The sequence below is a fragment of the Perissodus microlepis genome, chromosome 7 (genome assembly GCF_051167445.1).
Source record: "Perissodus microlepis isolate ML-2025 ecotype Zambia chromosome 7, ASM5116744v1, whole genome shotgun sequence".
NCBI lineage: Eukaryota > Metazoa > Chordata > Actinopteri > Cichliformes > Cichlidae > Perissodus > Perissodus microlepis.
Window position 1 is genome coordinate 724,501 of NC_140467.1, and position 17,598 is coordinate 742,098.

The 17,598-nt window shown below is 42.2% G+C and overlaps 1 protein-coding gene across 1 annotated transcript; it reads right to left on the reverse strand.

Annotated features, from left to right (window-relative positions):
• Positions 1-4,411: 4,411 nt before the first annotated feature.
• On the reverse strand, positions 4,412-16,774 carry LOC146382205 (uncharacterized). The gene is made up of 9 exons (XM_084932666.1): positions 16,570-16,774; positions 16,374-16,460; positions 14,751-14,824; positions 14,447-14,570; positions 12,047-12,246; positions 8,562-8,840; positions 8,275-8,445; positions 7,859-8,098; positions 4,412-7,769 (listed from the first exon to the last, which is right to left on the reverse strand). Exons 1-9 carry the CDS (start codon positions 16,629-16,631, stop codon positions 7,732-7,734), a joined length of 1,275 nt encoding a protein of 424 aa, XP_084788792.1. The 5' UTR covers positions 16,632-16,774; the 3' UTR covers positions 4,412-7,731.
• Positions 16,775-17,598: the final 824 nt, after the last annotated feature.

The following is a 17,598-nucleotide window of genomic DNA, read 5'->3' on the forward strand; positions in this document are numbered from 1 at the left end:
AAACAACAAAAGAGGCCTTGTCATATGCAAATGTGGACTGAGACGGAGACATCATCACTCTGTACATGGGAGCGGAGACCCCCTCACACAGACACACACATGCACAGACACAGCAGCAGCATATTTCAAAATCATCAAACCTTCTTCCCCTGGTGCCACACCTCACACTGGCACACATGCAAACACGCTCACCCCATGATCCATACACAAGTGCCAGATACACACTCCGACAGCCAAACATGTTGATAATTAGAGCCTTGTTATTGGAAGGTGTTATCACAACAATTAACACCCTAATGTGTGTATAAATGTGTGTGTGTGAGTGAGTGAGTGATGACGGTGATAGGAGTGTGTGTGTGTGTGTGTGTGGTGCCGTCATGTGATGATGGGTGGTGGTGAGGTGTGTGTGCATTCCATTAATTCTTTGTCTCTGTCACACACACATACGCGCACACGCACAGTAAGGGTCCAATGTAACAATGAAACTGTTTCCCATTTGATGAAGTTCCTGTGAATTCTGACACAAAGGCAGCAGGAAGAGGTGCTGGTGATAGATTCTGATTGATATCCAGTAGGGAGCAGAGAACGTGGATGGGTGGGGAAAAGAGGGTGATAAGTGAAAAGGAACGAGGAAAGTTGGGGGGTGGACCGTGCAGACATCAAAGAGGAAGCAGAGGAAGAGAAGAGTGTTTTAATCGGGTGCTTGTTTTCTACTTAAATGACCAGAGCCTGGTGGCAAACACACTGCAAATGATACGACAGATGGCTGGGCGTGAAGGCTGAGGTCACAAATAAGAGGAACGCTGTTAAAGGACGGCGAGGCAGAGCAGACGATCGCAAGGTTTCTGTGTTTTCCCATTTTTATTGTCTTTTACGTATCGATGTCATATTTGATTGGCTGACAGGTCATATACAGAGGTGGAGCGGATACCCGGGGCGCTGTAGCGGCACATCGCTCTTCAAACTACAATATCTGCTAACCATGTCAGCTACTGAATACTAGATACAAAAAGGATGTTGTAAAACCAATAATATTCATAAAAACACCCCCCTCCCCCCGACACAACAGTGCGCTCCAATTAGAAACAAACTCCATGTATGCAGGTCTGCTGCAGCTTTTGCATTAATGTGCTGACCCAGCAAGCTCAGCAGCGACCTCCAGAAACTAAAACCATACTCCTTTCATTTTAATTAGTCGAGAAAACAATGTAAATGGTAAATCAGAAATAAAAAAATGAAATCTATGCGTGCAGGAGAAAAACTGCTAATGAAGCTGAGTGTGAAGCTTTCTGTATTTATCTATAAATGCACTTAAATGCATGGGTTTTTAATAATATCCTCACACACCATGTGGCTGTACTTAAAGCAACCAGATGGCTTGTAGTAACTGAATAGTATTTATTTTGATATTTTAATTGATATTTATTTAGCTGCAGGAAGCCTTCAAAAAGGATTCAATAATGTCCTTTTGACTGTGACGACGACGCCTCGGGCTCAGTTTCAAACAGCACAAAATACACATCAAACTAAAGAAGTTTAAAGCAGAATGATTTTCTACATAAAATGACAGCTTATTTAAAATAATATATTTTTATGGCAGAGATATACTAAGCTCTAATTAAGTATAGGTAGGAACCAAACCAGAGTGACTTTGATATCTGACAACAAAAGGCTTCAGCACTGTCACGGTCGACAGCAGGGACTCGAGCGCAGAGCAGGTTGATGCTTCCAAACACAGTTTATTTACAACAGCGGTGCCGAATAAATACAGTGAGGGGGAAATCCAGGGTTCCAAAGGTCCAAGAGGAAGCTCTCTCACACTCGTTCTCGTCTTCACGTCCAAACTCACACACGTTCGCACAGCAGGAAGGTCACAGGACACTATCACACAGGAGAGGGAGGCACAAAACACTTAAGCACAGATTCGCGGGAGCTGAGAGGATGACTAACGTGTCACAATCATCCAGCGACGAGAAGGTCTTTGTCCCAGCCTCAAATAGCGGACAGGTAATGACAGCTAATCGCGAACAGGTGTGTGGGCCAAGGGCGGGAGCCCGCAGTGAGCTCCGCCCAGGCAGAGCGGAGAGAGAGGGAGAAAGAATACAGAACACATGCAGCCTTGCGGGGCCGGCTGGGCGGACACGGGGACCATGACAAGCACTATTCTTATTTTAAGTAATGATAAGGTTTCTGTCATCTGGCGTCTCATCAGTGTTGTAAACCATAAACTGGGATGTAGCACAAATGTTTATCTCAGGAAAGTTAAGCATGTACCCCAAACTGAACTTTTATTAGTGCAGCAAATTAGAAAAATGTTCATACAAACGTGTTTGTGAAAATCAGGGACAGTAATTGTTCCCTTCAGAGGTTGACTGCAGCCACAGTCACTGCACTACAGTCAAAGGATACAGTGAATTATGATGCACAATTAAATAATGAAACTGCACAGTTATTAGAAAAAGCCCTTTTCACGAGGTGCTTAATGTATTATTAATACATGATACCCACACAAATGAAAAACGACATCAGTTATGACAGACAATCTGAAGTATCTGTAAGCTGTCAGTTCTCTGGATGCTGCTTTTTAAAAGGAAAACTTAAATCAAACACAGTCTGCTAAATCAAACTCTTTAGAAATGTTCTCCTGCACACATTTCTGCAAAGGCTGGAATAATTCTTCAAAGTAAGACACGAGAAACATGAATTTAAGCTACTTGACAGTGCACTGCCTTCAAACACACACAGTGTCCAATCAGAGTCTGTGTGTAGGCTGGTGTAATGAGGTGAAGACAGTTGTCCATTACTTCCTGAGTTGATGGGCTCCTCACAGCAGTGCAGCCACAGCTGGAGGAGAGGGGGTGGAGGCGCCATGAGGAGAGTATCAGACACATTCAGCCATATTCCTGCTCTGTGTTTGTGTCACAGCTTATTTGACTCCCACATATAATGTCATCAGTAAAATAATCATAATGCACTTTTTACTTACACAGCAAGTATCTCACAAGTTGTTTTTTTCTTTTCTACTTTTATACAGTAAGAAAAGTGTAACAATTTATTCTCAGGAACAGGAAAGAAACGGGAACGCAGCACTCCGTCACATCCACATCCAGCTCCATCCAATTTAAAACCTGATCCTTGTTGTTAAATGAGAGAGATGAGGAGGCAGGAAGATCGTGCCAAGATATAACATCTTCATTCATGCAAAGCTAGGACGGCGCAGTAATGCAGATGTCACTTTCTATTTATACATATAATTACTTTGACTCTGGGTAGTATGATGCTGACTGTAAAGCTGCTCAACAACTAACTGCAGTCACGATGCCAGCATCACAGTGATGAATGAAAACGCTGGTCACACACTCGGTTTGGCACAGTCGTGTTGTCAGAGAAAACTTTGTGTTTCAGGAGTGTTTAAATTAGCAAGTTTCATAGGAATAAACAATTTGACAGGACGCAGGACAAACTTTTGCTGTGACATCAACTAAAAGAACAGGTGTGTGTCGCCATCTAGAGGTAAAAAGGTGCAACGTCATCACAGGATTTCTACAGGTTTACGCTTCATGTCAACTCAAAAAAGCACACACGATACAATCCACAGCAGCAGCATCGTTTTTCCTTCAGACAGAAAGTCGATTTTATTCCAGTTTTATGTTTTGAATTAAAATGCTGGGCTGTAAAATCCAGTTTAACCTGCAGCTTTGGAAACTGATGTTTTTTCTCCTTTCAGAGGACAATATTGCCTCGCAGTGTCACATGACGGGATTAAGGTAACGTTTGATTTTTTTATTTTGACAAAAGAAAAGAAAAACATCCCTCAAATCTCTTGCTATTGATGCATTATGCATGAAGTGGTGACGTATGGATGTGTGCATGTATATGTATACATATTTGGTGTATGTGTATTTGTACATGTATGTGTGCATGTACATGTCTGTACTTATAGATATCTGTTACTTACATAGTAAGAGTAGAATAGTTGAAATTTAATACTTGCATATTTCCACAAGCCTCATATGGATAGTAGATGGAAAATATATAACATATTCAGAACCTCAGCTACTGTTGCATGTCCTTGTTGTATTATCTTGTTTATTTTGTATTACTTGACTATATTCTGGTATACTCTTTGTATTCTTCTGCTCTCTGTACCTGAGCTGTGGTAACGCACAGGTTTCCCCGCCGTAGGATCAATAAAGTCTCATCTTATTGCAAAATCGCTTAATGAAACCTCTGAACAGCGTGTGTGAGTGCACACACACCAGGCTGCTTGTCCACTTAGTTTGGTTGAACATATAGAGTGTGTAACATCTGATGCCCCAGTACCCGCAAAAAGTTGTGAAATATAATTAAAATTATACAGCACTGTGCAAAAGTTTTAGGCAGGTGAGGAAAAAATGCTGTAAACAAAGAATGCTTTCAAAAACAAAAGCGTTGTTTATTTTCATCAATCAACAAAATGCAGAGAATGAAAGAAAGAGAAATCTAAATCACATCCACATTTGGTGTGAGCAGCCTTGGCCTTCTTCTAGATCAGCGGCCTCCAACCTTTTTTGCGCCGCGGACCGGTTTGTGCCCGACAATATTTTCACGGACCGGCCTTTAAGGTGTCGCGGATAAATACAACAAAATAAAACTGGTACCGGTACTGAAAAAAATAAGATTTATTCATAACACACGTGAAAAAACGATAACAAAATAACGCTGAAAACCGATAAAAACCATACATTTCACACCCGAGTCTCACTCTCGCGGCCCGGAACCAAATGACTCACCGACCGGTACCGGTCCGTGGCCCGGGGGTTGGGGACCGCTGTTCTAGGTACACTGGCACACAGTTTTTGAAGGAACACGGCTGGTAAGGACCAAAAAGCTCTTCAGAGTTATCCGTACAGCAGAACGCTGCTGCAGGGCTGCTCCCCCCCTCGCTACAGGACATTTACACCAGGAGATGCTGAAGGATCCGTCCCATCCCAGCAATAAACTGTCCCAACTTCTGCAATCAGGCAGAAGGTGCAACACCACCCGAGCAAGAAGAGAGGCTGAAGAGGAGCTTCTCTCCTGTCATTGTTACCACATTCTCATATCACGGCTGAGCCTTCTGGCTTCACTACAGCACACTTTAACACCCCACTCACACAATGCACAGTCTCAGATTGTTTTATTTATATAATGTATGTAACTCACTCACTGAATATGTTCTCTCTCTTTTTGCACAGTCGAGCGTATCAGGTCACCTGCGTGTTGTACTTTTATTAGGGGTGGCTGTAGCTCAGGTGGCAGAGCAGGTCAGCCACTAATCAGAAGGTCGGTGGTGGTCAGAGGGCCCGGTGGCGCCAGTGTCCGGCAGCCTCGCCTCTGTCAGTGCGCCCCAGGGCGGCTGTGGCTACAATGTAGCTGCCATCACCAGTGTGTGAATGACTGGATGTAGTGTTTTGGGGTCCTTAGGGACTGAGTAAAAGCGCTATACAAATGCAGGCCATTTACCATTTTATAACCATGTACGTGACAAATGAAGAATCTTGGTAGGTCGTTCCAAACATCTCGGAGAATCAAGCACAGATCTCCTGTGGATGTCGGCGTCCTCACATCCTTCTGTCTCTGATCCCAGACACACTCGATGTTGAGATCAGGGCTCTGTGGGGGCCGTACCATCACTTCCAGGACTTCTTGTTAGTCTTTACGCTGAAGATAGCTCTTCATGACTTTGGCTGTGTGTTTGGGTCGCTGTCCTGCTGCAGAATACATTTGGGGCCAATAAACAATCGTTTATATTTCTGAAAGCACCTTTCACCTGCCTGAAACCTTTTGCACAGGACTGTAAATAAATTAAAACCATATATAATAATCTTGATTGTTCACAGTAGAATATATGAACATATATAAACTGATAAACAAAGGCTAGACGAGCAGGTGGCAGTAAAAACAAACAGCTGGAACAACTGGCAACAGGTCAGCAACATGACTGTGTATAAAAAGAGCAAAGTCGAGACTCTGGTGTTTAAAACTACACTAAAAGATGTCAAAAGAACATTATAGCAAACACGCGACAGAAAATCACCAATACAAATATACACAACTACTTCTGTGCCACTTAATATGCAGTTCGCTACCATGAAGCCTGGAAGCTGTTTACTGTGTGTTACTGTACAGAAGCTCAGGCAAGCTTCCAGTATGGAAATAAAAATGAGTCCAGAAATCTCCATCCAGGCGAGAGCGTCAACTGGAGCTTAAAAAAATCGTCATACAACTTTAAAAACTGATGCAGCGAAACCAAAGCCTGTCCAGGCCTCACCTGCTGCTGCAGCAGCTCGTTGTACAAAATACACAAAGGGTTCACTTTTATGTTTTATTCACTTAAATAGATTGATCAATACGTATATGTTAGGAATTTGAGCACTAACATCTATTCAGACTCTTACAGAAAGATGCATCAGTTTGGTGAACTTGTATCAAGATGTTCATTTTAATTCATAATAAAAGAAAAACGTCTCAAAACATTTATAAATGTTTTCTTTGAAAATATAATCGGGACTCCAAACCTGTTCAACATCAGCACGCCGCACAGCAAAGGGAAAAGCATACAGTGGTTCAAAAACATGAAGAAAAAGAAACATTTTTACAGTATCTACAAAAGCGAAGCAAAGTGTTTGTCTTTATGAGGCCTCAGCCTCCCGTGGCTCCAACAGAAAAAGGCTTCTTAACCAGATAAATGCTTTTCAGTAATGCTAATAAATATTAGCAACAAAACAACAGTGTGCTAGAAATTCTAGCAATGACAAAAAAAGCCACATATGATAAGTAGTTGTTTGACTCGTGTGCTCTGCCTGCATCACATATTTAACAGATATTAAGCTTAAAGGCTGAAACCCACAGTGTGTAACCAAACCTGTGGAGCCTTCTTACTCACATCAGCCCTGCCATTTAGAAAATATGTGGTCACTGGATTTATAATGAAGAGAGTCGCATTTCTTTCATTTATGCTGGGAAATAGTTGGAGCTTAGTCTTGTGCTTTGATAGAAGGACTCTGTCAGAAGCCTGGGTAACAAAACAAAGCTGACAGTTGCAATTCCAACGTCACAAGGACGATTATTTTACTGAAATGTACTGTACACGACAGCGATTTTACTGTGCACAGTGCAGGAAATGCAATTTAACAAATACATGTGTTTGTGTTCTGCCATGAAGATACTGCATGCATCATACAGAGTCCTTCAGAGTGACCGTTTTCATCTGTGGCACAAATAAAATTACACATGAATCAAGTTATATTTGAACCAGAAATACGGCTCCGAAGAACAAACCATTATAAAGTGAAATATCTGTTGTCCAGAGAAACTTTGAGAAATTTAAAGCACCATGTTGAAAAACTGTACAAAGCAAGTAGGCTCCTGGCGTTTATATACAGAAGACGTCCTGTTGCAGCCGTGATTGGGTATAGATTACTGCGTGGCTGTATTTCTGTGCAATCAGCTAAACGAACTACCTGATGGACCTGTGCAACACTCACCAACAGTTACAGACCCTAACATCCAAACTGCTGACGGGCAAAACATAAAAAAGGCACCGATGCCTTGGGGGGGGGGGTGAGATGAAGACATAACATCAACTTTCATTTTTATCTTCCAGCTAAATTTAGATAAAAACATAAAAAAGGATGCTTTTGCTCTAACATGAAGTGATGCACTGTTCATAACCTGCAAATTTGTGTGCGTGTGTGTGTGTCTCATTTCCTAATGCCGGGGGACACTCTGACGAAGAAGAGGAGCACCTGAGAAAACAAAGAGGCAAAAAACACGACTTTAGGACAAAAGTTTAAGAAAAGAAAGAAAAAAACCCCAAAAGAAACCAAAGATCAACCTGGAGACGACAGAAGTGGAGGGCGAGCGCTCTTTAAAGTGGGAGGGGCTCCTCTAGTGGGACCTCTGGGGCCTGGGTGGAACACAGGAGGAGGGTGGAGCAGGGGCCCACGAGGCACACCGGGACCGCCGTAAGGGATGTGTGACGACAGGGGACCTCGGACAATTGGGCCCCCTAACGACGGACCAGGAAGACGATGCAAGGAGAGCAGCGGAGGAGGTTTGGTTTTGGGATGAGCGACTAAAAATAAATAAAAAGAAGCAAATCAGCCTCTAGCTGTTCATGATTAGCAATGCCGTGGTAGGTTTTAGCACTCTCACCAAAGTAGGACACCAGGACTTTTCATCATGCTTCACAGCCCCACAGCATTAAAGGTTTGATAGATTTAAAAAGATACAAAGAGGGAAAACCCAAACCTGGTGAAGGCAAGAGGGGTACAGGTGAAGGTGAGGCGTGGTCTCCCATGGGCCCCCCTGTTAAAGATGCAGGCTGAGGCTGTGGTGGCCCAGATGGAGTCGGAAGCAGAGGAGGTGGTTTCCCTAACCCTGGAGGTAACATGATCCCTTTCTCACCCTCACTGTTGGAAGCTAAAGAGATAAAACGCAGGTGAAACAGAGATATGACCTAAGGACAAAGCAAAGCTGTTACAAGAAGTCAAAGCTGAAACAGCGCTTCTGTAGGAACTGCTGTGTAATCGTTTCACCTTGTACGTGGTCCTGCCGAGAGCGCACGTACTCCGAGATGGTTTCCAACTCCTCGGGGTACAGATGGACACCCTCGGCTAACAGTACGAGGAGCTGACGTGTTTCAGAGGGAACGGTGTGGCGCGCGATCTTTTCTCGATCCAGAAAGTCATCGAGCAGCTGCGACGCCTCGGCTGCAATGTCTGCTGGGTCCCTCGGGGGTCGCTCTTTAGCCAGTCCACGGTTGTACTCTGCTAGAACAAAGTCCATGGCCTGGTCTTTGGGCATGTTTCGATGGACTGAGGAGGGAAAGGGAACGGTAACGGTGAAGTGTCATGAGGCTGAGGTGGGAGAAAGAGGTGAAAAAAGATTCCTTTCAGCTCGCGCTGAGATCGTTTTGATGTCAATGTTGGGACCAGCTGATTAAATGAGTATTTTGGTAAGTAATGCTTCGGGGGGTGGGGGTGGTGTTGGATTGCTGGATGTGTGGCACTGAGGGACATGCATTTTGTGCAAATACGTGCATTTATCAGTAACTTTAATACAACCTGATTAATAAGTACTGAATTTATCTAAATGTGCATCCAGACATTTTATTCTAAATATAATGAATGGTGACGCTTTTTCAGCTTTGTTTCTGAGGACAGACAATTGTTTTTGTTGAATTGATCTAATTTTGGTTGAATTCACCTAACAATGTGTTTAACATTTGTGTTATAAAGATTAGGTCGTGTATGTGTGCTAATAAAGCATAAAATGTTATATTAAGCAGATTTAAAGCAAACTGCACATTATTACAACTTGAGTTTGATTTTATCCAGAGCCTGGGTCATGCCTCTGTAAAACTGGCCGCACGTTTCGTCCAGGAGGATACAAAAGATAAAAAAATCAAATGAAAATCCCCACAGTTACGAGGTTAGATCATAAAGGTCCATAAAACCATAACTGATTTAAATGTAGCCAGTTTCCTCCTCGTGATCATATTTAGAGCCTGGATCTGCATCAGATCAGATACTAAGTTCAGGTCAGGCTTTGGAGTCGAGGATTACTCTCTGTTAAAAAGTGCTGCTTGTTCAGCTTCGACCTAAAATTTCTCAGTTTGAGAAACCACAGGCATCAGGAACATGGTCACGGTCTCCTTTTGACATTCACAGCAAATCTGCCTCCCAGGTTCAGATGTGAAAATGCAGTTCGACCGTAGGAGTTCGAAGGAGAAAACTGGGTCAGCTGAACTGTGATACACGCCCCTGTGGAACTGTGAAAGGATTTGTATACAATCTTCACACTAGGGCTGCCACGATTAGTCGACTAGTCACGATTACGTCGACTATCAACTAATTGACTAATTTAGTAGTCGACGCATCAATTGAAGCTTTGGAAGATCCCGAAAGACGCAGGAATAAGTAGTAGGATTTAAGAGTGTAATAACGGACTGAAACAGAAGATGGCAGCACTGCATGTACAAGGATGCCAGCTGCCGTTAAACCCCGAAGAAGAAGCAGCTGTGTCCGGTATCGTAGCTGTGTCCAAATTCAGGGGCTGCATCCTTCGGAGGCTGCATTTGTAGGCAGATTGTGTTACAGCGACGGGACGAAGGCTGTCCAAATTCAAAGACGCCTCCAAATGCGGCCTCCAAATGAGTCCTTCATTTCCCCAGATTTGAAGGATGGGTCGGGTGTATCCTTCGTGGCCCAACCTATCCCAGAATTCATAGCGCGGCCCAGCTCAGTTTCCAGCAATGGCGGCAGCTAGTTAGTTTTAATATTACTCTTATTAATCTTTCTGGGTCACAAAATAAACGTTTAACATATTTTCAGGTGAGAATGTAGCTGCGTAAACCTCAAATATCTGCTCAGTTTATCAAGACACCACATATTTTCAAAAGCGTGCCGACGTTTTCGGAGACGTCTGTTACCTACTAGCTCGATAGTTAGCCGGGAGCTCAAGGGTCACTAGAGCCGTGAGAACACCGGACTCCCGGCTAATCGTTTTCAAACCCACCGCCGTCTTTCGCTACTCAGGTTAAACATGATATATAAGTCACTTAGATAACTTAAAAATGTTATTGTTTGGCTTTTTTCAGTGTTTTATTTGTTGATGAGATGAGATGAGATAGCCTTTATTTGTCAGTTCCAGGTCTTTTGCCCACAACCAAGATGACAGACCTTTATTTGTTCCTGAGTAAATCGGTTTGGCTGAGATTAAAGTTATTAGATTAGATTAGATTTGATAAAATAAAATTATTAATCCCCTGGGTGGTTTTCACACAGCTGAACAAACGTCAAACAGAAAACTGATTAAACAGAAGTGTGAGATGGTCGAGAATTTACTCCGGTGTCCTGTTATATTTTAGGGAGCAAAGCGCAGACGACTGAGTTTATTAAACTCCACCGAGACAATCTGCAAATTTCATTAAAAGTTGAATAAACTATCATCTTGTCTTTATTTTTAGTTAGCACATACCTGAAACGCTTCAAGCTGTAAGCTGATGATAGTTATATAAGAGCAGATGCTGCTGGTGCAATAAGCTGTACGTTTTCTGTCCAATGGATGATGATCTGATTAGTCGACTAATTACAAAAATAATCGGTGACTAGTCGACTATCAAAATAATTGTTTGTGGCAGCCCTACTTCACACCATCCTGAGAATTTTCTGTCCTCCCTGAAATGAAGTTTCAGCTGAAACGTTGTAGTTTTGCGACACTTGGTACATCTGGTTCCGACAGGACTGAGGTGACACAGAAATACTTTTATGGTCTGTGTTGCTAAACGTCTCGACTGCACCTCATATGCAGCTGAACCTGACCTCAAGCCTGGGTCTTGCGTTTGCGAACATGTACGACTTCTTGAGGACGAGCCCATCGGAGAGTACCAACCTGGCACAGATCGTGCATACGTCTGATAATAATACAGATTTGGTTTATCTGTTTTTGTTAAGCGTAACACTCAAGTTATCGCACAAAAATCAAAGATGAAGTGAAGCTGGTGTGTAAGCTAACAAATAGTCTGAATGGTAGCTACAACGTTGCCTTTGTGTCGTCTTCCAAAGAAGTCTGATTGTTGGTTTGGTCTGGTTTGTTATTTGGTTTAAGATACCAGTTAGTGACAGAACTGATGACCCATAAAATGAAACACATGTTGTAATAAATTGACCGTTTTTTAGTTTTTGGTTTGGTTTTTTTGGGATGTATTGTCATGTATTGTTGTGTGAAGTATATGCATGTGCTAGCCAAAGGATCGTTTGCCAAGATCCAGCTATTAACATGTAGATATGATAGACTCGGCACAGTTTTTAAATGCATGCATGACTGAAGAACTGTAGCTTTGTGTAACTTTAGATAGTGGTCTTTTAAATGGTAGTGTGTCTTTTTAATTTATTTGGTTTTACAAGAAATTTGTTTTAGACCTCGTGTTTAAAGATGTGGAATCTACACACTGTTGAACTGAGCCTAGTAAAAGGGATGGTTTGGTAAGTTTGAAGGAATACGAGGGGTACGAACTTACTTTTGAGGGATTCTGAGAATATGATAACAGTGCAGGAGGACAGAGCTACGTTTGTCTGCTCCACCAGAATACATAAGGGGGAGCCTTCTGCTCGGACATCCTGTAGGGCCCGGGTCAGGCCCGATTCCGCTTGAAGGTAGAGCATTTCCACTGACAGGCCACGCTCCTGCAAGCACTGGCTTAGCGATTTGGGGTAATCCCTTTGAGAGGAAGAGAAACACTTTGTTAACGTGACATTTCTATATTAAGCGACTCACCTCGTATAGGAGATACCCCGAGTTAAATCTGTGACGGAGCAAAGGGTGACTCCTTCATTTAAAATGTGCTTTCCCAACAAAAACAGTGTTTTATGTGAAGCTAACACAGATTTTCAAATCTCTCATAGGTGTGATTAGTGTTGTATTGTGGGTTTATTCTTAATGAGATGTTTGTACCGTAAATATTATAATACTAGTATTTCCTAGTGTCTTTGGGATACTGAGAAAGTCAAATAAAGTGCTGCATCAATTTATACTTATCAATAAGCATTTTATAACTGCCAGTCCATCTGTATCAACTGAGTCTCATAGTTAGCTTGAGTTATACTCCTGTGCTGAACCAATTCCAGTGGTTGACACCCTTGTGACTATACTAGTAGGACACTTTATTAAGTACACCCTGCAAGTTCAACAAGGTGCTGGAAACGATTCCACATTAAATGTGTCCCCTAAAATCAGCACTCTCTCTGATTCTGATGCTCAGTTTGAACTTCAGCAAGTCTTCTTGGACACGTCTGTATACCCAGTATAGGGTGCATGGCCGTGCCATTCAACACAGGAGTATAGCCTAAATCAAGCGTAAGCGGCCATATTTGTGATTCAAATTAATCGTTGCTTTTAGTGTAGAAGTGTGTGAAAATTGACTGATGATGTTGCAATCTTGCAGAGCATAAGGAGTGCAAGTTTTTTAGGGTGCTTTGACCGCTACTCTGTTAGACTTTTACCATGTGTAGAATGTCATGGTCGGGGGATGGGGGGGTCCAATTTCACTGCAGGTGCAAACTTGCATGTGACAAATAAAGGTTTGATTGATTGATTGATTGATTGATTGATTACTGGGTTACAACTGTGGCAGTTTTTCAAAAGCATAAAATAAAAAGTATTTTAACAGAAAGTGATCCAAGTGGCACATTTGATATGTGAAAGGTGTATTCAAGAATGTTTAACATGTGTGTATCTGTTAATGTACTTCAATGCAAATCAGTGTGTAGTTGAACACTGAATTTTAAAGATGTGCTACATGACATTTTTTGACTGTGCATAAATGAATACAATCTTCATTACTGACTGATCAAGAGACCAAAAACAAACAGCTGTTCCAACTTTATGTAAATGTATTTGTGTGAGTGACAAAGTGAGGTGTTTTTTTTCCTGGTGTTCACGTCTGTGGTTGTCAGTTATCACAACTAATTTAACAGACAATCATTCAACACAACACAGGAAGAAAACTACGTGTGCAAAATAACCTGCGGGCTTTTACTTTGGTTTTTGTTGTTTTTTTGTTTGTTGCCATGGTGACAAAGCTTCACAGCAGACATCTGCATTGGAAATGTGGTTATATGAATACTTACAGACAGGGTCTGCGTGTGAAACACTGTTAATACATCAACAAAAAGACTTTCCAAAGGGAACAAGAACCTAAATTTGAGTAACCAGAACAAATTTGAAGTTACAGCACGTTAAATGTGAACAAAGCCTCGTAGCTGAAACGATTTGCAGCCTGCACAGCACACCAAGAAAGTAAAGAAAGGCAAGCAAAAAACTGACGGTGATAATAAAAGGATAAGATCTGATACAGAGTTATAAGTCCTTCTGCTCCTAACACTTTCATTGCCTCATACTTACTGACACATTAAAACAGCTTTCATCCAATAAGTCTCATCCTGCAGTGAACCAAAACTCCACAGTCATGGTCTGCAGCTGCTGCTGGAAGCACTCATTTGTTCTGCGGTCTCTGTGAGCTTAGCACAGCAGCACAAGAACCAGTCCTCCATCTGCTGCAGGCTCTGATTAAAGTGACCCTAAAGCTCACAGCAGAGCTCCAAAGCAGGAGGACGACTACTGTGGCCAGCTGCGGTCCAAGACGGTGCAGTTGACTCAATGACACTGAGAAACACTACAACAGTAATCTGGCCAGCAAGCCAACCCGTAGGGAAAACACCAGCCAGGGAAAGGTTGTTAGCATCAACTAAGATTTTAATATAAGACTGAAGAAGATAGAAAAACAAAAAAACAAAAGATAATATGAGTCGGCACATATACTTGGGCCCGAGTGTGGGGAAACACTGAATGATATCAGTCTCCTCACGCTGATAGTAAAGGATAAACCAGCAAATTCTGTTGGCAATGAATAAATACTCACAGGCACTGTTTGGTAACAGAGAGAACCACGCAGTCGGCTGGCTTCCTCTCCTCCTGCACCTGTCTGTAGAACTTCTGATACAGCGTTTTACGTCTGTCTGCTGGAGTGCCACCCTCTGGTTTGGCTGGAAGTTTGAGAACGGTGATGTTGAAAGAGACTCGAAAAGCGGCAAAAATATTACTGCACTCTTTTCTTTTCTTCTTTGGATAAATGTGTAATTAAGATTTTAGAGTATTTAAAAACATGTCTTGTGTAAAGAGTATCCATTTTGCTCATACGGACAAAACAAAGAAACAAATCTCACCATTTGGCTGATGCTTGTAGCCCTCGTACTTCACACTTCCACTGTAGTTTTGGATTTGCTCTAGCTCTTCATAACTGAAAAAAAGCAGTGAAAAGTGTCATAACAGTTTAATATGGGAGGTATTTCTATGCCTCCTCTACGACACCTTAATATGACGAGCATATAAATGTCCAAAAATAGATTTTCTGAAAGTGAGACTCAGAGAGCAAGTGCACGAAGGAGCCTGTGCGTCCGACATTCAGTGCATCAAAGTTTTAAGTTTCACTCAAACAGCTTCCCCCCCCCCCCACAACACAGAAACATTAGTAGACTGTTGCAAACACCGTATTCCTGATGTCTTACTAAAACATTACGTCAGCATATTGTGACATTCACACTTTCAAAGGATTCACAGCTAAAGTGTTGAAATACTTGATTTTGTCATAGTTGACAGTAAAATTACTTCTTCTGTCCCAAAGTACAGAATAGAGACTAAAGTATGGGATCACCCACACTTTAGACCCACGGGAGCTGCTCAGCTGCCGGAACCCAAACCCTGAAACTTCAGTTGCATGTCAGCACATTTGTTCATTGAGAAGTTTGGAAATCTGGAGTTGGTGAGTCAGAGCGCAGTCGGTGACCCCACTCTCTAACTTTACGTTCGTGACCGAGTGGCTGGTTGCTAAACTTTACAAAAACACATCTTACAGTTGACTGTGGAATATGTAGGAGAGAAGAAACTGTTGCAGTGACGGTATCCTATTATAGTACGACGCTCAAACTCAGCGTACTCGTTTGAATGACCCATTCCGTCACAAATGTTTGGAACGCCACAGCCAGGTGCACACACCTGTGACACCTCACTTAAAGATAAAAGGTGGGCCCCAATTCTTCCATCCATATAGCACATGCTCTACAGTGAACAGTGTGCTATATTTTTCTCATTAGGAAGCAGCAGTAACACATTACTTCTATACTAGCCTGGTGATATGGCCGCAATAAAGTCAGTGCAGTTTGCACAGAGCTCAGAACAGCTGCTTTCAGCTTATATACTCTAACTAAGCACTAACTGTTTTACAACACACACTAAAAACAAATGTTCAGGTAACTTTAGTTCATTTTACATCTATGATTCCAAACTACCAAGCTTCTATCAGTACCTGCTTTGCCTGTTGCACATGCAATTATGAACTTCCCAAATAAAAGGGATTTCTGTGTTAAATATGAGTCTACAACCTCGCTAGGCAGCTGAAACTGTAAGTGTACTGAAACTGGAGAGCTCCATTCAAAGTTTGGTCTAACCAGTTAAACCTGTAAACAAGATCCTAGAATTATTTGTTTCATGATTTACCTTCAGGGAGGAAAGAAAAGTCTGGCTGGGAAGGAAGGAAGATGTTCCCCAGTGCTGACATAAAGAGAGTAGGGCAGCTATAAGGAACTATTAAATATGACTTGTGGCAACTTGGGGGCTGTAAATGCAGTTTTTATTTACTAAGACGGTGCATTTTCTTTCGTCTAAAACAAAACCATGAGTGACGTGTAGCACTACACACAGAAGTGAAGGTGCACAGTAAATCACTCATAATAAAGCTTTGGTCACTTTAAACCATTGCCGACAACAAAAAGACTGCCCGAGGCTGGTACCTGTCCAGGGCATCCTTGAGCTCTTCGGTCCTCTCCTCTCTGGTTGGGTATGGAGCTGCCCTCCGAAACACACGCGGCTGTGGAGCACTACACAGCACAGGTGGCGGTTTATAGGGCCGCTAATTGACAGCGTTTCACGTTTATATATTATTGTGAGCTAGCAGCTAATGCTAACCTCGCTAGCCTGGAAACTCACCTTCCGTTCGGGTTACCGGATGGCCGCCGACCACCCGCAGGTGATTTCACCCAAGACGACATTTTGCCTGCCTTTAAACTTCACCTCAGCAAAAGGCAGCTTTAAAAACACCCAGAAAAAGACGCTCTCCTGGTGTTATTCCGCCAATGTTACCAGATACCAGCCTGTGGTGATGAACGAGGAGGAGGGGAAGAGCTCTTCTTCTGGCTTTACTGCTCTCACAGTGTGTAGGTGCACCATCGCCCCCTGCTGGACGACCCTCTAATAAAATTAATGGTTGCGCCTTTGAAACTCCTAGCAGCTTCTAGCTCTTTGTTTACACATACACAAGTGATTTGTAAACAAACAGGCAGAAACGAAACTACAAATTAACTAATGTAGGTGTTAAATTAAAAACTTGACAAATAATTAATAACTAAGGATGTAAAAAAATGAAATACAAAGTGATAATAATTATGAAACACATATATTAGTAAATAAATATGTGACATATAACTCCATTAATTAGTTGAATTAAAAATACAGATTTCAGTACAGCATTTACATTTGTACACTGCTGTTTATTGTCATATCAGATTGTTTTTCTTCTTTCTTCTGCTCCTTCAGATTAATAATCTCCCTCCATCTCACTAGCATGCATCTCTGTCACACCAACTCACAGCAAGTCCTCCTTTCTTTGTGGTCTTCCTCCTTTCTTCCTGCCTGTCAGCTCCGTATTCGCCATCCTTTGTAAAAATCAAAATCCTGCTCCTCACATACAAGGTCTTAAATAATCAGGCCCATCTTATCTGAATGACCTTGTAGTACCATATCACCCTATTAGACCACTTCGCTCTCACACTGCAGGCCTACTTGTTGTTCCTAGAGTATTTAAAAGTAGAATGGGAGGCAGAGCCTTCAGTTTTCAGGCCCCTCTTCTGTGGAACCAGCTTCCAGTTTGGATTCAGGAGACAGAAACTATCTCTACTTTCAAGATTAGGCTTCAAACTTTCCTTTTTGCTAAAGCATATAGTTAGGGCTGGACCAGGT

Bases quoted from the DNA above. Each gene is read 5' to 3' on its own strand.
- LOC146382205 (XM_084932666.1), bottom strand. From the start codon at position 16,631: ATGTCGTCTTGGGTGAAATCACCTGCGGGTGGTCGGCGGCCATCCGGT. The intron at 12,247-14,446 runs GTGAGTATTTAT...TTCCTCTCAAAG, and splicing joins TCTGTTACCAAACAGTGCCT to GGATTACCCCAAATCGCTAA. The intron at 7,770-7,858 runs GTTGATCTTTGG...TTGTTTTCTCAG, and splicing joins TCCACTTCTGTCGTCTCCAG to GTGCTCCTCTTCTTCGTCAG.